This window comes from Abramis brama (assembly GCF_963993115.1).
Source record: "Abramis brama genome assembly, chromosome: 8".
Lineage (NCBI taxonomy): Eukaryota > Metazoa > Chordata > Actinopteri > Cypriniformes > Leuciscidae > Abramis > Abramis brama.
In genome coordinates this window covers 16,535,214-16,558,546 of record NC_139970.1, presented here as the reverse complement: position 1 = coordinate 16,558,546, position 23,333 = coordinate 16,535,214, and the positions used below count along the sequence as shown (strand labels likewise).

General features: G+C 37.7%; 1 protein-coding gene across 2 annotated transcripts in view; it reads right to left on the bottom strand.

Moving 5' to 3' along the window:
* Positions 1–993: 993 nt before the first annotated feature.
* Positions 994–23,333, bottom strand: part of akap11 (A kinase (PRKA) anchor protein 11) — a 28,204-nt gene continuing 5,864 nt past the window's right edge. The window contains exons 4-12 of one of the 2 annotated variants that reach the window (XM_084121858.1): positions 21,975–22,028; positions 21,384–21,515; positions 20,642–20,882; positions 15,696–19,824; positions 15,408–15,563; positions 12,709–12,792; positions 11,017–11,063; positions 10,468–10,649; positions 994–4,583 (exon numbers count right to left, since the gene is read on the bottom strand). In XM_084121858.1, the coding sequence (XP_083977984.1) occupies positions 4,416–4,583; positions 10,468–10,649; positions 11,017–11,063; positions 12,709–12,792; positions 15,408–15,563; positions 15,696–19,824; positions 20,642–20,882; positions 21,384–21,515; positions 21,975–22,028 (5,193 nt within the window). In that variant the 3' untranslated portion in view covers positions 994–4,415. The remainder of the gene's footprint in view (positions 4,584–10,467; positions 10,650–11,016; positions 11,064–12,708; positions 12,793–15,407; positions 15,564–15,695; positions 19,825–20,641; positions 20,883–21,383; positions 21,516–21,974; positions 22,029–23,333) is intronic. The other variant, XM_084121859.1, reaches the window with a different exon arrangement.

The window sequence follows — 23,333 nt, the reverse complement described above, 5'->3', positions numbered from 1 at the left end:
ATTTGGAGCACGTTTCTGTATTTGGTTGAGTTGTGAGTATTTGCAGTGTTTCTGAATTTGGTTGAGTTGTGAGTATTTGCAGCACATTTCTGTACTTGGTTGTTTTGTGAGTATTTGCAGTGTTTCTGTATTTGGTTGAGCTGTGAGTATTTGCAGCGTTTCTGTATTTGGTTGCGTTGTGAGTATTTGCAGATTGTTTCTGTATTTGGTTGTGTTGTGAGTATTTGCAGAGTGTTTCTGTATTTGGTTGCGTTGTGAATATTTGCAGAGTGTTTCTGTATTTGGTTGCATTGTAGCGAGTTTCTGAATTTGGTTGTGTTGTGAGTATTTGCAGTGAGTTTCTGAATTTGGTTGTGTTGTGAGTATTTGCAGCGCGTTTCTGTATTTAGTTGCGTTGTGAGTATTTGCAGTGCGTTTCTGTATTTGGTTGCGTTGTGAGTATTTGCAGCACGTGTTGTTAAATTGATGAAAATGTTCTATTTCCATGCATTTTCTTCAGTTGCAGCGCGTTGAGTTCTCTCGGCCGCCGTACAATTGTAGCCCAGCTTCATCCAGAAAGTATGCATGTTAATTGCATTACAATTAAACATTGTCTTTAATACTTGGACAGACTAGCTCGACTACGTAATACTCCACTGTAGCTCGATAACTGCACAGGCAAACATGTTTATTGTCATGTTAGGGGCCATTCACACAGAACGCGTTTTTGCATTCCACTGTGCAGCCTTTCCATTGTCCTTCTATGTAAACATGCACTGGACAGACACGGTTGACCGTTGCGCTCACATGGTCTTGCATTCTAAAATTTGGGCGCTCAAGTTAACAGACTGCCCTGCATAATACCATTTTTAAGTGTGATTTGCTCCTGAAGCCCAAATAGTTATTTGCATGTCATAAGCACATCAGTGATGTCTGTACATGATAATCAAGAAAAATGTGATTCCTCCTTACATTAGCCCTTTCATGCGAAAAGTAAATAAGCACACATCACAATTCAAATGAAAAAGCTTTATTACCCACAGCTTTTTACAGTGTACAGGTGTAGTGCATTAAGCTTTAATCATGTGTAAACTACTCAGCAACTTCACTGGGGGGACAAGTAGTGTATTCACCATTGCAACTTATACTTACATAAATTATTAAATATCTTATTTGGCAAGATTATACAAATGGGCAGGAAGAAAATAGAGAAGTCACTGTGTATCATTTGCCCACTATACTATGAGATAGAATGGATAAACACTGCACAAGTAACAAAATATTCATCTGTTTAGTATGGCGTGTACTTTGCATTATACATGTAGCCTTACTTAAAATAGCTATAGATCATTTGTGAACGATAGGAATGTACACAAAAATAAGGTGAATAAGAACACAAGGGCAGAACATCTACAGCACTAATGTTTACAATTACTGCAAGAACACGGATGCATGTACAGTCCCACTAATAATGAGGCAGCGCTGATGGTCACGGCGTAAATGTGCCAACTTTTTTTTTTTTAAAATCTACTCAAGCTTCAATGTTCGTATACAGTATTAAACTTATTTTGCCTCTCCCACATTATGGTTTAAGTGATACTGCTATCATATGAAAATGTCCAACTCAACAGTGTATGGCAGGTTTTTTAAAAACATTTCAAAAGAATGTGAACAAATACCGCGTAAGTGCAGATCCAAATATATTTGGCAGCGCTGAAGTTATAACAGCATGAATACAGAAATGCTTTTTTTTTTTTCATTGTAGTAGGTAGTGTGAGCATATATGGTGTCAGCCAGATTGAAACCATGCACAAGATAATGAATCAGCATCATGCACACGTAAAGAGAAGTACATGAAGCATGGTCCGAAAGCGCATCATGCATGTTACAGGGCAAAGAAACCACAAGATACAACGATCTCTACAACTCTGATTGCCTTCATATTGTTCCTCGTATCATCAAGTCACACTGTAAAAGTATCTGAGCAAGACATGCAGGATCATGTCAATAAAACTAAAAGAACAGGTCAACTAAATTTCTGTCATTATTTACTCGCACGCATTGTTGCTCCAAACTACGGAGCCCCGCACATGACATCCGGACAAAAATATATATATCTTGGCCACGAATTAAGAATTTGTTTTTTGTTTTAGTTAAACCATGGCCATGAATAAAAAACTCATTTCCACGATTTATTACCGTAATTTGTTCCCTCGTTTTATTAATTCATGGCCACATTGAAGTAATTTTTTCCTTCGCTTGGAGTCAACTAAAACAAGGGAACAAATTCGTGGCCACGATTTAGTAAATCAAAGGAACAAATTATTATATTGTGCGTGCGATTTATTAAAAAACAAGGGAACGAATTAGTAAAACGTGCTGACGTATTAGTAAATCATGGGAACAAATTGTTAATTTGTGGCCACAATATACATATTTTTTTCCTGCATGTCATGTGCGGGGCTCCGTTACAAATCCATATGCTTTTATTTTTCAGTGGAACGCAAAAACAGAATTTTTGTAGAATCTCAATTCATTTCTACACTATACAACATTAGTTCATACTGAAAAAAAAAAAAAAAAAAAAAAAAAACATTTCTGAAGCCAAACAATATCTCTATTTTTCTTTACCATTATGTCACATGTATCATCCACTTTTTCAAAGCTCATCTATATTTCATACATTCAAAAATTATCTTGTGATTGTTTAATAACTGAACATAATACATAATTATTTCAATCTTGGACGCAAATGTGGGTTAGATCATTTAAAATTTAATAAAGAAAACTTTCGTACGAAGACTTTAATATTAAGAATACTGCTTGCAAGTCGTATGGACTACTTCTCTTTCTTTTCCCTTTTTGGAGCTTGGCAGTCGTAGTCACTAGGAATTACTGTTATGTGGGAATAGCTTTGTTAAGATTCTAACAAAATGAATGTGTTCCAAAAACAAAAAAAGCAACATACAGATTTAGACTGACATGAGTGAGTAGAAAATTAGTAGTTTTCCTTGAAGCACAAAACTGCAGAGTGCAAATACTTTTCATACAGGTCCCTTGAGGCTTAGTAAGTTACACGTGAAAAACACCTACCGGCTGTTGGCGATCTATCGCTTATGCATTGCAATAATAAAGATTGTTTTTTGAGGTCTAAACAAAGATATAGGGAAAGGCCTGTCTGACCATTCCTCAGTAAAGTGCAATATTCGGTGTAGTGCACACTAAAGGGAAGGCAGTGAGTAAAGAAGGTCCACGTAGACGAGACTGTAGAGGTGGTGACTAGTTCAGATATACTCACTGCAGAGGCGTCCTCATTTAGCAATGCACTACCAGTGCGTCACAGTAACCTTCACTGAGTGTACAACGCCAGGAGGAAATTAGAGAAAAGTCCCCTGTAGAGAACGTTCAATAGTTTTAAAAGAACCTTACTGCGAGTTTCCTCTTTTGGCAAAAGGGGGTTTACATGTTTAGCAGCTTTTTAAAAGTAGGCTTTAAAGTATATTTGTGTTTTTCTGTAAGTTGGCAACACAAACCCCTCCACTCTTTAGTGATCTTTATGATCATGTGGAGTCTAATTGCAGCCTCTGGTGTAAACAATTCATTTAAATTTTAACTTAAAGAAAAGCATATTTACAGGTATACCGATTAATTTTGAACTATTATGAATGTACATAGCTAAAGGACTTTTATCATTCAGGAATAATGATTGGAAAAATTTCCGAGTCACAACAGGGGAATGTAAAAATGACTACATATTGATGGATTCATTCAACAGCAACTATCTAGTGTCTACTTGCCAATGGAACGATATTTTTAAACTGTTATGACTGGTAAGTGTTGCCAAAAATGTGCTAAACTGGGTAAATATAATTTTAGGTAATTATCATAATTACCTCTGACTGTGATTCACTTTTGAGTTCTGTGTCATTGGAATACCTTCCGGTGACCCGGAGCGCTGCTGGATTGCATGGCTGGTCCCTTCGACAAGTGCAAACATCACCGTAAAGGAAAGGTATGGAGATGACATAAGCTTTCCTGCAGCCATGGGGATTCCCTTACAACAAACCAACTCATAAAACCCATCAGTCTTTTGTGTTGTGGCAAGGTGTGAAAGCAAAACTCACTGACGGTGCGCCAAACGTGTGATATGCAGTGTAACCTTAAAGAAAACAACGTGCCAATAAAAAGAGAGATGAAAGCAAGTGACGGCATGCAAAACACACTTGAACGAACGGCTCTTAGATTATTTCAGTTGTTTGTATACTTCAGTATGGCGCCCCCTGGGTGGCCACTGGTGCACAAGCAATACACAACACGAACACATTCCACTGGCTATGCCTCTAAGTTTGGCAGATAAATTGCAGATCACTGTAAAGCGACAGGAAACTTCTTTAATCATCTTTAATAGCTGACGGGTGTCAGTGTGTGATGGTGATTTACGCTTGTTCTAGGAGCCACTGGAAGAGGCTCTTGCGGCCCCGCCTTGTGTCTTCAGCCTCGGGCTCTTCCTCGGTGCGACACTCTTCAAAGTATCTCAGCAGAGCCTGCAGGAGGTCGGCGACCCTGAACTCTCTCTCCTTCAGCCTCTGGGCCACGGCCGGCAGCTAGAGCCAGAGAAAAACACACGTGAAATGAAGCTAAACTTTTGGACAGGAAACATCCTGATAGATACTGATGGAGTTGGTTGATAGAGCTGTAATGTAATGTAATATGATACTCTGGATATTTATGCATTTACTCTCAAACTGTTTGAATTTTTAACTGTGAATCAATTTATTCAACAATTTGTATCAGCCCCTGTGTGGCATATATACTGTATATTAAAATATTTTAAAGAAAGATATTTTTCAAAAAAATGTACCTACATTTAAAGTTTCAATTTTGTGAAATCAGCCAATTATATTTTATCATTTTATAAACTAATGCACTACCGTTTAAAAGTTTGGGGCCAGTACGATTCTTCTTCGAAACGAAATTAATACTTGTATTCAGCATTAAATTGATCTATAATGCTACAAAAGATTTCCATTTCCAATAAATTCTGTTCTTTTGAACATTCGATTTATCAAACAATCTAGAAAAAAATGATCAGTTTCCACAAAAATATTAAGCAGCACAACTGTTTTCAACATTGATAATATAATAAATGCTTCTTGAGCAGCAAGCAGCATTAGAATGATTTCTGAAGGATCATGTGACACTGAAGACTGGAGTATTGATGCTAGGCCTGTCGCGATAATTAAATAACCGTCTGATCGCGATTATTTGATCTAACCGCGATTGTTTCAGACAACCGCGATTATTGCGCTCTTTTATAGGCCTACGGCACAAGGGGGAGTCATGGACCAAAATAAATAGACAAGCACTAATTACGTTTTCCAGCAATATATTCAAAGTCATCTGAAGCCATTCCATAGCTTAATGTGAGGGACAGATGATCAATGAACTGTTCAGGGCTCTAGAGTGCGACCAATTTTTGTAAGGGTGCGACTAAAATTTTTCCTAGGTCGCACCGGTGCATCTAACGTCCTCGCATCCGCTGCCTCTCCACGAAAGCGTATGTTCTCCTTTGACGAAACTCACACTTTTCTCTCACGCGGCGCCACAGCTCGCACAAAACGACAGCCCTGCTTAATGAGTGACGACGGAGGAAAGAATTAAACATTCAAACGTAGCCTGGTTACACTTAAGGTCTGTTATATTAGTCTGATTTTATTTTAAATTTCGGCTTCCAAAGATTATTAAAAAATAATATATTGAGGTAAAACCATTAAAAACTATCTAACTAAGCGCAACTTCTTCCCTTCGCAGCATTACGCTGTCATTTCTCCCTAAAACAAACGTAACGACAGAATCAGCACGATCGGTGAATGTTGTAAAATGCAGTCTAACTACTGTAGCTAAATTGCGGGACGCGTTTAATAATTAAAAGAGCTATTAAAAACACAAAAATCAGCGCAAGAGATGCTGTTCGCAAGACGGCGCGCGCTCCGAAACAGACCGAGACAAGCAAATTATACTTTCGGTTTCATGTGCGCGTCTAAACGATCAATTGTACACAAAAGTGTGTCAAAATTACCGGCTTGGAGATTAACTAAAAACAGTTTATGTCTTAAATGGACGTAGTTATGGAAATAGTTGGGAGAATATGGTGCATCAGTCGCCTATTAGATCTGCACTCGGTCTTAAAGGGGCCGCAGTCTAATACAATAATAAACATGCGGACGATTGCGCCATTACTGCCAATCAAACAACAAGAGAAAAATCACTCACAGCTCTTGAAAGAATAACTTCAGCTTTAATAAGCATTAATAGCCTATATTTATGATAAGTTGTACAGTGTTATTTTACATTTTATTACTTTATTAGATTTCTTTTTAGACCATGCCTGAACGGTAATGTTAGTAGGCCTTCCTGAAATTAAAGCACTGTGTAGGCCTATATAATGTGTATCTTTGTTTAATGGTTTATCTTTTGTTTATCTATTGTTTATCTTTGTTTATTATATATATAAAACAAAAAGTACCATAAGAATACAGTTAAAGTACCGGATCGATAAGCAGTATTGGTAAGAATAGGAATACCGTTACTAATTATGCTTCAAAAAAAAAAAAAAAAAGTATTTACCTACACCTTCTTGTTTAAAATCATTTACATAATATATATGAATATGTATAGAGCGTGATAAAAAAGTGACCTTGAAATTGTGGCGTTAAAGGTGATGCGAGCCGAGGAAAAATTTGGGTGCACCCAAATTTTGTGCTGGTGCACCTAAATAAAAAAGTTAGGCACACCAGTGCAACCAAGGCAAAAAGTTAGTATGGAGCCCTGCTGTTGGACTGATATACACTAGGATTTGTGCCCTCGACATTTCTTCGCTTTGTGCCGTGAACTTTTAAATGCGCAATTGTGCAGCGCTGCGCACTGTGACTCCATGTTGCATTAAGCACATCATTCTGCACCCGCGATGCGCATGCGCTTTGTTCCGCTCTGTTTTGAAGCGTATCATATTATCATGGTTTGTGCACATTTGTTTTTATTAACATGTTTAGATTTTATTAAATTACTGTGCAGATGTTTTCAAAAATTACTTTTTGCTGCTGATTTATACACTCACTAAGTTTAATAAACAAATTGTCATAGCTATTGAATATATTTATTTAATATTTAAAGGTGTTAACTGTAATCTTACACTGCAAAATGATAACTTACAAAGGATTAAATTCATCACAATTATTTAATGAATGAAGCACAAAGCCCTAAAACAGACAATTAATCGGCATAATCGCCAAAGCCCTAACACAGACAATTAATCGTCAAAGCCCTAAAACTGACAATTAATCGGCATAACCGCAATTATTTTTTAGACAATTAATCGTCAGCCAAATTTCATAATCGTGACAGGCCTAATTGATGCTCAAAATACAGCTTTGCAATCACAGGAATAAATTAAAAAATGAAAATATTTAATTTAAATTGTAATAATATTTCACAATATTCCTGTATTTTAATAAGCCTGAGTGCGCGTCAAAAAATAAAATAAAAAATTCCTTACTGACCACAAACTATAACGGTAATGTTACATTATTAAATGAGATGGTATTACAGTTTTTCTCCATTGGTTTGGCTCATTTCTTGAAACAGAAATTACATTCTCAAAACTCTTAAGATCATTTGGCAAAACAGTCTTACAGTTCAGCACAACACTATAGCTCACTTGCAAAAGCTCATATCTCTCCCAAACCTGTTCACTCATGCTTCAAAACTGTTTCCCATATAAAGAGTCAGTGCCACGAAAATGGCAAAGATCCTTCTCAATTGATTTGGCTCATTTCTTGAAACAGACCGGACGTTCTCAACACTCTTGGTGCTTTTGCCAAAATAACGTGGATGGTTCGGCACAACACCATGGTTCACCTGCAAAAGTTCATACCTCTCCCAAAACAGTTCACTCATGTGTCTAAACTAGGAACTAAATTTCCTTCTCATTTAAACAGTCAGCGCCCCCAAAATGCTTTGTCCCTTTGGCATTGTGTAAGCACTGCAAGTCAAAATGATTAGATGTTTTGTCACTATGGCAGAGGACCATTGAAATAACCCTCATGTCCACCTTTCAGTCTTAGCCCAGTCCTTCATTGACAATGGTTACTGTACTGTTTTTTGTCTAGCTAACAGAATACAATTGTGTATAAAACTAAAAAAAAAAAAAGAATAGGATTTTAGGGTAAGAGTAGCCTCCAAGGTTTGACATCACACATTGCACTCATACTGCCAAGGAAATTGTAACCACTATTATTCACACACATCAAGTAATTTCCATACATCAGAGTAAAAAGAAAATGTATACAGCATAATATACTCTAATATATTATGAAGATATACAATGGAAATTCACATTGTCCCATACAATGACATATTGTGGTAGGTGAGGCCCTACGAGACCTCTCTCATTTTCAGGGATCAAATCAAAATGAAGGCGGTCCAAGAAGATGAGGAGCTTCTGTGTATTGTATGGGCCAAGACTGGGGATGTGAGTGGCCACACCATTCTCAGATATGGCAGCACACATAGTTTATATTGCCCCCTCACTGGCCTGGGACATCCACCGTGGCCCGGTGGCCAGTAATGTTATACGGTATATAATATGGTATACGTTTAAAAATGTAAATAAATAAATACACACACACACATATATGGTATTCATGGTATTATGTTCTTGACTAATTTTGACAATTGAACAGACTATTGTGCATGTGATGACTTATACAATGAAATGACGCTGACATGTTTTGGAGCGAACAACCATTAGACTGAGAATCAACAATCAGTTTAGATCAACAAGATCTATTCACTTGGAAATTGTGCTAAATATAGGCTACCTGTACTTAATCATTTGCAAAGATGTACTGAGACATTGAGACATGTACTTAGACATTTGCAATTTGATGAAATGAATGAGAAATTCAATTCTGTTGTGAACAATTGCCAAGTGGTTTGGAGGTTTGTCCATGTTGTTTTGAGAATGTCATTTCTGTTTCAAGAAATGAGCCAAACCAATGGAGAAAAACTGTAAAATGCTATTAAATCTATATCAATGTACTCATACTCAAGTTATGAGACAAAAAGAGCTCATAAAAACTAATGACAAAGCACACTGTGATATTCACAGAGTTGCTTAATTTTATATCGCCAGCAAAATCACTGCAAATAGTAAGTATTAAATATCTCCAAGGCCTCAATAAAATTAAAGAAACCAAAGGAAACCTTATGAAATTGGTCTAAACGGTCAACAATTAATTGATAACTTGCAATATACTGCACATAAGTTTATAACTATAGTAATACTTAGGCTACATTCAGAATGCAGGTAAATGTGGCCCAAATCCAATTTGCTCATATGCGATTCAGAATAACAGTGAACAGCACAAACCGCATGGAATCTGATATTTTCAATTCTAATTTGGTCCATATGTGGTCCTAAATCAGATACAGGTCAGATGTTTCGCAATGCGACCTCAGTCTGGACAGTCATACTGGAAATCACTCCAGTCCAGATCATTATTCGTCAGAATTCTGCGCTGATACGAGTCACTCCAAAGAACGTACATGTTGGTAGTTCTTTGGTCACTCAGTGATTATGGAAGATGGCAGTGAAGTTAGTCAGTGAAGGGTCGGTAAGCTGTTATACTCATAAGTATTACGGTGACAGCTCTATTCAAGCAAAACTTAAGGAAAAACTGTACAAGAAAAACTTTGCTCTCTTTCACCTGGATTCCACAGCTTATCGCCTTATAAATGAATGCGTAAATGCCGTGTTTACTTCCGTATGACAGCGTGCTGTATGTGTCTTTGTTATTGTACTTTTGCACATACAGGGGCAGTTCAGGATCGTGACCTGTTCACACTCAAATCCAATTTTGGCCACATGCGAAACATTATTTTTTAAGCCTAAAACCTCATTCCGACTGTCAGTTCAAATCCGATTTTGTGCATATCTGATTGGAGTCCTATCAAAATGTAACAAATGTGAATGGCAACAAAATCTGCATTGAACTACATTCATGTCTACATATGTGGTTTGAAATCCTATACAAATTCAGTTTGACCGCTATAATTGGATTTCGCGTGGTTTATGTCACTTTCTCACGCCACATAAACTATAAACATGTCAGATGTTGTTTGTTTTGAGACCGTTGGAGACGACAGCACAGAATAAAGCTGCGCATACCGGCATCCTACATTTCTGCCACTGCCTCAGAAGATGAAGTAGTCTAGCGCAGTATTGTCATGTTGAAAATAAGACAACATCTTTATTGAAAACCCATCCACATTGCTGTTGCTGTTTTAGCCGTATGCCTACCAAAGCAAAGTCATTGCCACGGAAACCAATGCAGATTTTCAGGAAAAGAAAAGAAAACCACGGGTCAGTAATTTAGATTGGATACACAAATAATCGGATTTGACCTGACACAGCCGAAGTGTTCTCACCTGGAGGAGCTCCTGGCCTGAGAAATGGCTGAGCTGCATTAAAGACAGATCAGCGATAGAGGCGGCGATCCACTGGAGCACAGCCGTCAGCTGGGGGTCCACAGTCCCCCCCTGGACATCGGTACTGACCACCAGCAGAGCTCTTTCTGCCTGCCTGTGATCCCGCTCCGCTCGCACCGCTCCTGCACATACAAACCACACACATTCAGCTCATGCATACACAAAAATCATCACAGCAATTAGTCTACTTCAGCAAACCAGTTTCCCACGCTCTCTCTGCTAACTAGGCCAGACACAGAACTCTGCTTGAGCTCATCTGTTGACCCACATGGAGCCGGTCTGACAGTTAGACAACTAGGAGCGAGGATAAATAGTCTTGTGGCTTTGACAGGGGCACACCGAAGGTGCTCGGCCAAGCAAGACCACTTAAGATGAGTGGCAGCAAAATAAGGGCTGAAATTAGTTTAACAGTTGAGGTTTAACATCAGACCACAGAATAAACACTAGCGTTGGAGGAAAATACAAAGAAGAGATATAGTTTTCATTTACCGCCTGAATCCTCTTTGGCCTCAGCTTCCTTCTCTTCAGCACAGTCACTGTAAGTTGAAAAATATTACAGGTGTAAGAGAGTGTTACTGACAGACTAAAGGGAACGACAACACAAACCACATGCAAGAGAGAGTGACAGAGGCTCCCAGCATTCCCATTTCTCATATAAACCAGCTCCACTACAGTTTCAGCTAGAATTCATGGCATATTCATGACTTGCCCATGCTAAGGGATATTGATGCAATAGTATTTTAAAGATGTTTTTCTTGATGCCTTTGACTGAAAAACTGATTTGGGTGGGGCATTATAGCTAAAAGAAAATATCAATATTTTTCAGACTTGCATACTAATATTTATGAAATCTGAGGACCACCTTTTCTACCTATATTTCACAAAATATTGCTTAATTTAATATTGGCAAATAAATCAGCAGTATATCATAAATATTTGTTGTCCAGCTCTGATTTGGGTGAACATTTTCTAGCACAAGCTTAAATGAAATGAGCAAGAATAAATATTACAATGGCTTATGAAGGTATGCATCACAGTTTCCACAAAAATATTTATCAGCACATCTGTTTTCAACATTGATAATAATCAGAAATGTTATTTAAGCAGCAATGATGCTGAAAATTCAGCTTTGATCACATGAATAAATTATATTTCAAAATATATTAAAGTAGAAAATACTTATTTTAAATTGTAATAATCTTTCAGAATATTACTGTTTTTACTGTATTTTAAATCACATAAAAATGCAGCCCCGGTGAGCATAAGAGACTTCTTTCAAAAACATTAAAAAATCTTACAGACCCAAAACTGTAACTGTACTCTATACTGTTATATTATTAAATGAGAGATGACCTTAACATTCTTTTAAATCTATTTCAATGTACTCATACTCACAGGTCTTTAGAAAATGTAACAGCCAAATAAAAATTGCATTGTGATATATTTTATATCACCAGCAAAATCACTGCAAACATATAGTGAATATTAAATGTCTCCAAGGCCTGAATAAAAATGAAAAAACCTAAGGAATCCTTATAGAATATAAACTTTTACAAATGATAACTTGCAATAGTGTCAGATAAATCAGCAATATATTATAATTTGGGTGAGCATTTTCTAGTACAAGTTTAAATCGCTCTTTTTTTATTTTTTTATTTACTAGTAGTAAACAATTATGACACAATATCCATTTCTGGTTGTAAATGCAGGGGAATTTTTTTCTTTTTCAGATCTGCTTTTCATATATTGTGTATGATGTAATTAATTATAAAGTGATCTCTGTTTCTTTTGTATGGAGTGAGTCACTTTGTGCTCAAATGCACATGATTCATGTTGTGGACCTGAACTCTAATGAGAATTGGGGACTGGGACATCCTTTTTTCACTCAAACAGGAAGCATGCAGTAAGAACAGATAGATCATTCTTCAGCAAATACATCACAAAACACTTATGAAGTCAATGACCCAACCCAAACACTTCCTACACAACACAACACAAAGATTCAATTGACTAATTCCAAACACAGGATGGAGAACAACAAAGGGAAGTTTTGTTTCTAATAGGTGATGTTAGAAACTTGTCAGCGCTTTATCAGCGCTTGCTGATAAAAAGCTGCATGACATCATGCAGTAATTAGAGTCATACACGCTGTCTATGCTACACCTCTTTCCATAGACCAACCTGTCTGATGGAGAGAAGGACAAATGTTCTTCATAAACCTCGCCTTCTAAACCCAGACTGCTCCAGCTACTGCTGTTTCCATTACTGCTGGGGGAGAGAAAAAGAAGAAACGCTACAAAATAATTTCTATGCAAAACTAGAAAACCTACCTGGAGCTTTATGATATTTCTGATAAGATATTTGATATTTATGTTGATATTAATTTATTTGCTTTTTGGTTTAAAGGGTTTATTTATTTTTTTATTCAGAAGAACCATATTTTCAACCAAACACCAATCATACCCATTAGTTTAAAAATGTTTCATGCTAGACATAAAACATAGTAGAACTTAGAGCTGCACAATTAATCGTGAAAAAAAAAAAAAAAAAAATCGCATTATCGATTCAATCACCCACGCGACCTCATTCCCAAATGACAACGATTCGCCCTATATGTCTATTAAACCTTTGACAAGTACGATCACAGCGAATATTCAAATCTGTGTTGTAGAGAGCAGAGAGAGCAATTGTCATATATAGGGTATGAAACATCTTCAGAAACTTTCAAGTGGTCAGTCTTTTCAACCACATAGTATCAAGTCAAGTCAAGTATATTTGTATAGCGCTTTTCACAATACATATTGTATCAAAGCAGCTTCACAGTATTAAATTAAAATAATACAACAAGGTTTGTTTCTAGTGGAATTTATTGATTGATAGAATTAAATTAAATATCCCCAAAATATCCCCAACTGAGCAAGCCAAAGGCAACAATATCAATATTTCTCAATATTTCTGTTACAATAATTCAAATTATCACAGAAGTACTGGGATGGGATTAAAGTTTATAGTTCGGATATAAACACTGATGTCTACGGTAGCGATCAAAATAGAGTAAATCACCTTTTGAAAGATTCTTGACGCTTCAAATAGAGATTGTATCAATTACATCATTACACCTGTAGGTGTAATCATTCTCTCAAGAGATTTGTTCAAAAATGCTGATTCACCCAGTAATGAAACAAGTGAAGTCTTTATAAGTCATTGAACCATTCATTCAAACTGTTTTTTACATTTTTTTAAACATAAATTAATATATATTTTTAAATAGACTGCAGAAATTAGCATTTTATCAGAACCTCTAGTAAATTTTATTTTTTATTTATTTGTCTATTCAGAATCATGAACTCCATTTTAAACAAAAAATTGTGATTCTCAATTTATCCAGAATCATGCAGCTCTAGTAGAACTGTAAATATAATCAAAGCATCTGACTGAAAGAACTTGCTGCCCCGCAGAGATGCGATGACAAGATTTGAACTTAATTCACTGAAACTGATTCACAGCTTAAAAGTGGGTTTTTGAAAACTCAGAAGTTTTTGAAAATCACTTTTGAAAACGGTGTCGGACCGACTACGAAACACACCTGTAACCAATCAGGAGTAAGGGGTGTGTCTACTAATGATGGGGAGGAGTGAATGCTCAGTGCACACAGCACAGACATAGTAGTTGCCTGGGTTACGGTTGCTTACGTAAGTGTGGGGTGGAGCTATCAAATTAGGGGTGAGATCATTTTGGGGTAGGGGCGTGTTTGTTATGGTGATTTCAAATATCAACAATGGCCAAAGGTGTTTTTCAAAAACTACTGATACCACCTTTAAACTGATTCATTTAAATTAACTCTGAATGCAGAAATTCTATAAAAACATCTGTTTAACACTCATACTCATTAATACTCAGTCATGAGACAATTAATGATAGAAATACTAGACCCTAACCATGTTATGTAAAAATGAACTGATTAATACAGTACTTGAGGACATGAAACTAAAAAAAGAAAACTGTTAACTATCATCTATATTTGGACACACTGAGAATTTATGGAGTTTCTAAGTTACTCAAGAAACACTGCCTCGAGCTGACAACCACACCTTTCACAAATATTTTGATACCTTCATGGTATCTTGGGATGTCCAAAACAAAAATTGCTCATACATTCGAACTTTCAGTTGCTTGGGAGATATTAAAATGTTGACAGAAACTGCTTCCATTGAGACACTGCTGCCAAAAACAATACTCAACAATGCTTGCCTTTGAAAGACAAGACAGTGTGAGTCAGTCGTCATGTTTTGAAGCCAAAGACATTTAAAGTTTTTCTGAGAACGTAAAACAATATCCCTAAATGCTCATCTGGACAAGGCACTAGGTGTTTCTCAGCAATTTTGGAAAATGGTGAGATAATCATCAACTCTGGCGTCAAATAAATTATAAAATGGTTTGTGTATAAAAGAAATAAAGAGAACAATAAATGTTCTTTAGCAAAGATGAGTCATATAGTAGGTTCTTCTAACCTAAACTCAAACTAAAACATGTGAATACAGTCAAAACCAAACCAAATGTTCTTAAAAACACACTTAAAGACTACTATACAACTTAAGAGTGCCTGACATTGACATTACTTCACTAATTCAGTCTGAGCTTTTCAAACACAGATCTCTCCTCTACATATTGCATTGAGGGTTTGCAATAGTCAGGTCACTACAAAGGCAGTCCTTCCACTGTTAATTCACCAGATCTTTATTTTCACAATGATTAGAGCCACATGCTTGTGAAAGGTGCTCAAGAAAAGAAAGTGCTTTGAACTTGAGTGTGGTATTAGTCGAGTAGTAATGCTTCACTTAATGCTTTGTAAGCTTGTAAGTGTGGTGGGACTTGTTCACCTGTCACTTAGATGGTGAAAGCTGCTGCTCTCATCTGGGTGGTCTTCTTCAAAACTCAGATTGGACCAACTACCAAGACTGTCATCACCAACACTCAAACTAAGCTGCTGACTCACTGTTGACTCCGTCACATTGACGCCATCCCTTCTAGGAGTACTGCAACACAGTAAGTCATCAATCATGATGAGGAAATACAAGATACAAGTTTCAAAATCTAGGAAATCCATGGATGAGCAATTTTAATTGATAGACTACATGTATGACCCTGTGAAAACTGTGTCACTTTACCCAAGATTGACGGTTTGGCAGACGTTGGACAATGCGGACGTCATAATCTCTGTGGTCAGACTTTCTGCAAAGCTTGCGCCATCATGACCAATTCCACTGTCTGCATTCAAGCTGGTGCAGCTCAGCTCCTTTTTGGCTTTCTCAATGACACTGGACACCATTTCTTCAGCAAAAGCAGCTCTCTTTTCCAAATCAATGTGAATTCTAGGAATTTCCAGTCCAGCCACTGAATCAGATTCTTGTTGCCTTCTGATTTTCAATCCCTGGAAACCACGACGACCATCTCTACTGCAAAACAGGCATTCTCGACCTTGGCAGTATCGGCAGGCTTGATATGCCTCAGCCAGCTTTTCTGTGAAGGAATTAGGTTCAAGTGCCCTCCTGTCCCCAGCAGCCTGAACACATGCCGGCCCCAGTGTCATTTCCAATGTGTCATCAACAATTTTCCTGGCATAATGTTCAATCACTTGCATGACACTGTTGTTGCTTTTGCTATCATTTAAGCTGCTCGTACTATGATACAGCCTGTTAGTTTCTGCGTACGTTAAAAGAGAGCATGAAAATGTACTTTCGGGCACGTCCCCGACACTGGATTTCCTGTAGAGGCAAGAATCAGTCAGCGATTTAGGCAATCTAACTGAAGACATTCTCAGCTTTCTCGTAACATCACATGTGATGTTGTAGGCAAGAGATTCCGCAAAGTTCACAAGTTCTACATATTCGTTACTGCTAATATCTTGACCATCTTGACAAGCACATGGCAGAGATTCACAAGAGGATCCATCTTTTCCATCAGAAAGTGCAGTGTGGGATGACTTGGATATGGGACTTTGAGAAACATCAGGACTATGATCATTGTGTAAACGCCTAGAGGAGTGTAGCCTCAAAGGATACCTCTGCTTTATTTTTCGTGCCGCATGAGCCAGGCCAGATTTAATAGATCGATATGCCAAACGAGTGGCATACTGATCCAATATCAGCTCTCGGTTGCCTCCCTCTTTCTTGAGCACCTTAATGAGGTATCCTGCATATTCGTCAGTGACACTCTCGCAACTTGGATAATCTGATGACATCCCACTTGCTTGGACGTCACCAGACCATTGACAAGTCATATTTCCTGAAAGGCCATCTCCACTCTGACACTTGTCAGAAGAGTTTACAGATCCTCTTTTTATCGTTTTGTGACGACAGTGGGTTGAACTCATCATCCTCTTGACATCGTTGATGACTTCTCCAGCCACTTCTCCAGCATATGTCCACAAAGAATTCAAAGTCTGTTCAGAAAACTGTGCACTATGCAAGGCAACACTGCCTTTGCTCTCGTCACCCTCAGCCTTCTTCACATCTCCAAGGCTTAGTGTGTCCATCTCAGTTGCCATGGAAACAATGTGGCACGCTAAACGCTCTGCATAATGGAGCGCACTCCTCTCAAACATTCTGCTCCTGACGTTGGGACTCAGTTCTGACTGGCAGTTTCTAGTGTGTGGACCATCTTTCTGGGTCTCCTCCTCGTCTTCATTGCTGCCAGCTTCTTCAGAGAGAGACCTAATGAGTTTCAGCATGAAATCGGCCTTGTCTGAAACTGAACCAGCTTCTTTTGTGTCGGTGGCAGGCGGGTAATAAGGGGTGGGCGGAGGAGTCGCAGGAGAAAATTCTTTTGCAAGCGTACCTTTGAGCTTCTTCGAGAACTGTCTGATCTGTTTCTCACTGTGCTCACCTGATGGCTGCTGAGGACTTGAGGGTGGAGTGCTAGGGATTTCAACTGATTTTGTTCCAGAGTTGCTGCTTGAAAAATCCTCTGCACCTACTTTTCTACCACCACAGGAGCCAACTTCAAAACTGGGCACTTGCAGTGTGTCCCTTCTCACTACAGAACGGACCTCTGGGGTGAGCTTGGAGACTGGACATGCACTTCTGGAGGATGGGTCACTAGAGCCCTTTGAACCTCTCTGAGTCGAAACATGTGATTTAACAATTCCATGGCTTGGAGTGGATATGCGAGCTGTGATAGTTTTGCTCAAAAAGTCTGCACAGTCCTCTACTTTCTTCTTTACTTTTGTCGAAGAATTCATTAGATCGAATGCCTCACCTACTATAGTGTCCACCATATTCCCAGAGAAGTTTTGAAAAGTTTTTCCAATCGAGGGCTTGCCAGAATCACTTTCAACAGACATGCTGTCAACATTTTCCTCACCACTGGCTGAATCCTGGATTCTTGCAGGACCTGGCGATGAATCAGTCTGAGATGCTGCAGACGTATCTGAGGCTGATGATGTTACTTCCACTTGGCAACAAATGGTTCTTTTAGGGCTGGTCTGACACACGTGACCAATACTGGATTTATACTGAGAAGGTTCGTCTGAGTTGTGTACATGGGATATGACATTGCCAGCCACAGGAACTGGAACACAACTGGCGATACCCGACACGCAATACAAGGCTTTCTTCACTGTACAACCATCCGGCTCTTGATTTGTAGCCTCTGTGACAGCCTGAGATCCAAGATAGCTTGTTTGGGCACTGCAGGTTTTTGTAATGAGAGAACTATCTTCAGCACTCACGTAGCAAATATTGTCTACTGACACACTGATAGCTGCCTGGGTAGTGAATGTCACATCAGCTTGTGAGAGCTCTATAAAAGCCTCTTGGAGAACGGACTCGGACAGATCAGAGGCATAGGATGAAACCACTTCCTCCTCTTCGTCAAACGACCAGTCACCTGGTGTGAGTAACGTAGAGGGATGTGAAAACTGGCAAACCTCCATTATTCCTTCAAACACTAATTCCTCAGCAAGATCGGCAGCAAATCGTGTGACAGTGTTGTTGAAAATCTGCTTTTTCACAAACAGAAACTCTTTAAGGGCTCCAGAAACAGCTTCCCCTACTAGGAAACCGGCTAGACCGTTTACGGCACGCTCTTTTAACACGTATGCATGGCGCATTCCTATCTCATGAAAGGCCATTTGAAATACTGAAGATGTCAGCCTTGCAGCCAAGTGGCAAAGTGTGGTGGTACAGGAGGAAACACCTTTCTGCAAGTCCCTTAAGGCACTTCCAAGGCTCATTTCGACTAAGTCTGTAGCAAACCTCTGAATCCCATCCTTGAGAGACTGTGATTGGGATTTAGTGATGGTGACTGTCTCCTGGATGTCTGAAAGCTTCATTAGATGCCCATTAGTGTTTTTGAACTCCTTATGACACACACAGCTCAAGTTCTTATTAATGTTAAAATCAACAGGGGAGGAGTACCCACAGACCGATCCAAGGATTTCTTTTGACAGGTTGTTGGCAAAATCTGCGTACGTTTTGTACAGTGAGCAAAGGTCCTGTGGTTTACGTAATTCTGAGCCATCAACATCTGCCTTCCAAAAATACTCTAAGGACCCTCCTTCTCCCAGTGGGCTAAATGCAGATGAACGAACTGGACTGAAGAGCGGCCCGCTTTCCTCGCAGGGAGTCCTCGCTGGCCGTGGGGAATCTGGTAATTCAGAGTGAATACTGTACGGTGATCCTGGTTTAAGTGGAGTTGGTTTCTTGACATTGGCTGGAAGAGTCCTATGATCAAACTTGTGAGGATTCATTGCTGTGGTCGAGCACCCCCTTGATACAAATTTACATCCAGAGTTATCAACATACTTCTCTGTTTGACCAGGGAGGGGATGTTGTTTAAGGACCTTGATGTTGGAATCAGAAGACTGGTCTAGTTCATCAAACTGATCAAAGCTGTCGAAAAATTCACTGACTTCTGAGTCAGAGTCTTCTACTCCATCCTTTAGAATGGGGATCTTGGGAATGTCAAGTTTTGCTTTAAGACTCTTCTGGTATCCAACTTCATCCAGGAATATAATAGGACTGGGACTTGAGCAGTCTGAATCATCTGACTCGGTGAGGGATGTGGAGGTAACACGTCCCTTTGACAGACTGCTAAGTTCATACGAGATCTCTGAAATTTCAGGCCACGCTGTTGACTTCAGGACAGTTTCTGACAATTCTGCAGCAGTCTTTCCCTTGTGCACTGACTTCCTGGGTATGGAACTTATAATAATACGAGATCCACTTAAGTCTTTTAAATGAGTGTAAGGGACTGTCTGGGATGCCACATCCCTTTGGTTCCTCTGACTATGGGCACCTGCAAGATCAGAGAACAGTTCGTAAGAACAGAATTATTATTAACATAGGCAATTATTTCAATATTTCAATTTCAATTAAGGTTACTTGATAATCTAAGGTTAACTTCCTGTTTTAAAAAGGGTTTAAATAAAAGCTTATTTTATTTTATTTATTTACACTATCATTCAAAAGTTTGTGGTTGTTAGTAGTTTTTAAAAGAAGTTTTTTAAATGCTCACCGAGGCTGCATTAAAGTAAAAGCATTAATATTGTGACATACTGCAAATTTAAAATAAATGTTTTTTTATTTAATCATTTTTCAGTCACATGATCCTTCAGAAATCATTTTGATTTGGTTCTCAAGAATCATTATCAATGTTGATGTTTGTTTATTATGTATTTAACGTCATGTCATGCATGATGGCTATTTACATGGCAAACATAAGGTCAATATCACAATCAATAAAATTTTAATTATTATATAAAACATTTCAACTTGACAAGATAGAAATTCTTAAATACATTTGATACATTCTGAAATATTCTTATCAATGTTAAAAACGTTTTTTTTCCACAGGAACAGCATTAAAAAAAAATAGAAATAATAATTTATAAATATCTTTACTATCCCTTTTGATCAATTTAGTGCATCCTTGCTAAATAAAAGTCTTAATTTCTTTAAAAACATCTTACTGACCCTAAACTTTTGAACAGTAGTGCATTTAAAAACAAAAATAGTTTAGCTATTTTGAATGAGAAGCATAGATAGCTAGTGACCAGTAACCATAAAAGTTTTCAAAATGCTTGTGAACAGCTGCTAGCTCTGCTTTTTATTACCTGTATGCTCCTCTTCAAGATGTTCAAAAGCAGTAACAAAGTCCTCCTCGATAGAAGAGACAGACTGATTGGTGTCATCATCCTCAGCTTGACATGCTTCTGAAGTGCCTCTCTGAAGAACCTGTAACTCCATGGCATACCTTATCCCAGCTGTGTATCGAGCCAATAACCCCAGCATGGTGCACACACTAATCTGAGGAGTGGGGCCATGTCTCAATATACACAAGGCCCTTGAACAGCCCTGAGGGTGAAAGAAAAAAGAACAACGATTGCATTTTTTAAAGAAAATTAATGAATAAAAAAAAATGAATCAATCAAATGCTAGGAGGATGACATGACATAAGCCTTTACATCATGATACATCATCAAGATAAATTGTTATGATAACCTGGAAGATAAACATCATTCAGGCTGCAAACTGTCAATCCCTGAACTGATATTTTGACTTCTCATGGCACTCTTATTTTTTCTGACATGTGAAAGAAAACATGCAATCTCTTGTTATGTCTGAAAAACATTTGTGGTTTGATGAAATGTTCAGAGTACAAAACTTAATACCATGGCTGCCTTCCACAAGGTTAGTTCTGTTTAGACCCAATTTCACACAAAACAACATCACAAATTTACAAGACAAAACATTGAAGGACACCTGATATCAAAATAACGACAGCAGCAAACACACGCCTCAAACAAAACATAAACATACTGTCAAATACTCAAGCATAATATACAAAAATCAAACCTGAGAAACACTGTCTTTCCTCTCAAAGGGTCTTTTAGGGTCTTTGAGGAGCAGAATCTCTTCATCTTTAAGGGTATGCACATGTAGTGATCTAAGCAACTCCATCATCTCAGTGGAGAGGGACGTCAGAGCCTGTGGGCATCAAAGAATACATGACTTTAGGATGCCTCTAATGTTGCATTTATTTTGTGCTCTTTGCTGAGACACTCTATTCTTTACAAAGAAATTAAATAATAATAAAAAAAATTGAGGGAGTTTTAGTTTTTTTTAATGTTTTTGAAAGAAGTCTCGTATGCTCATCAAGGCTGCATTTGTTTGATAAAAAAATATAGTAAAGATAGAAAAATTGTGGGGGGAAAAAACTGGTATGCTGCTTTTCTGGAAACTTCGATACATTTTTGTCAGGATTCTTTGTTGAATATAAAAAAAGTTCCAAATAAGAGAATTTATTTGAAATAGAAATCATTTGTAACATTATAAATGGGCCAATTTAATGTATCCTTGTTAAATATAAGTATTAATTTCTTTAAAAAATATTTTTTTTACCCCAAACTTTTGAACGTTAGTGTAAGCAGCACAAAAAGCACTGACCTGTAGGGTGAAATCCTCCCCCTCAGCATGACTAGGTAAGCATACGTAATGTACCTATGAAAGAGAAGAGGAAACAATCATGCCTATCCAATTTATATTATGATACCTAATAGATTCCATTAAATGTAAAAAAAAAGTAGGTGCAATACATGCTGACTTTGTGCATATTTAAATTAAGTCATTCCCTTTTTATGCACATTAACCTTACTGACTGTAATTAATGCTTGTTTACATTTTCTATTGATCATGGCTGCAGTAAATGCATGATGATAAAATTATCATCGTATTTTACAGAAAACTTCAAGCCGACCTGTTAACATGCAGGGAGCCTATAACTATAAATCATAAGAAAGGTCTAAGGTTTTATTATAAAATGTTAAATTATGATGATAAAAATCGGTGAAGGTAATTTCTTAATTTTTGTCAGGAAACACTACTACTAAGAAAAAATAAAAACTACTGTACGCTGGAGAAAAACTTATGGATTGCATACATTTACTTCAAATGTATTTCTTTCCTATTTTTTGTTTACAAGCATATATTGAAATGTCTGTTTCATTCACCCCTATACCCTCATTTACTATTCGCTACATTACTCCACTAATATAGTCCACTTGAAGGAGAGAATGAAAACGAGTGAGTGAATTCAGACACTAAGTGTACCGGAAGGGTTGCCGTTTTTGCATAGTTTGTGCTTGCTGTTTAAATAATCATTTGAAACTTAGCAAACTGGTAGCTTCAGTAATCATGAAAAGATTTATCTTGAGCTCTGTCATGGAAATGTATAAATCTCAATTAAACAATTTAATAATCAAGTAAAAAGAATTTTTTATAACTGTTTGATTTTACGCTCCAGCCACATTGGACCAGTGGTTTGCAAAATGGATGGATGGATGATTCAGCCATCTTCTGGCAAGACGTGGGAATTAAAAATCGCCCTCTATACCCTTAAATAAGGCACTGATAAGATAAGAATGTAAATGTGCACCTTGAAATGCAATGCAAGTCGCTCTGGATAAAAGCGTCTGCCAAATGCAAAAATGTAAATGTAAAAGCAGCAACCCTTCCAGCGCAGTCAGTGTCCGAATTCACTCCCTTGTTTTCATTCACTCCCTCAAGTGGACTATATTAGTGGAGTAACGTAGGGAATAGTGAATGAGGGTAAAAGGGTTGATTTCGAACACAGCTTATGTCCCCTTCCGGTCACCGTAAACACTCGAGTAAAAGTTCTCCTTTGTTGGACAAGAGCAGGTTTGTAAAGGCTTCTCATTACAAGTATGGAGAAATGTTTGGCACGTGTTGCTTTTTCAAATGCACATTATAAGTGAATTTCGTTTACCTCAACATAAAGGAAACAAG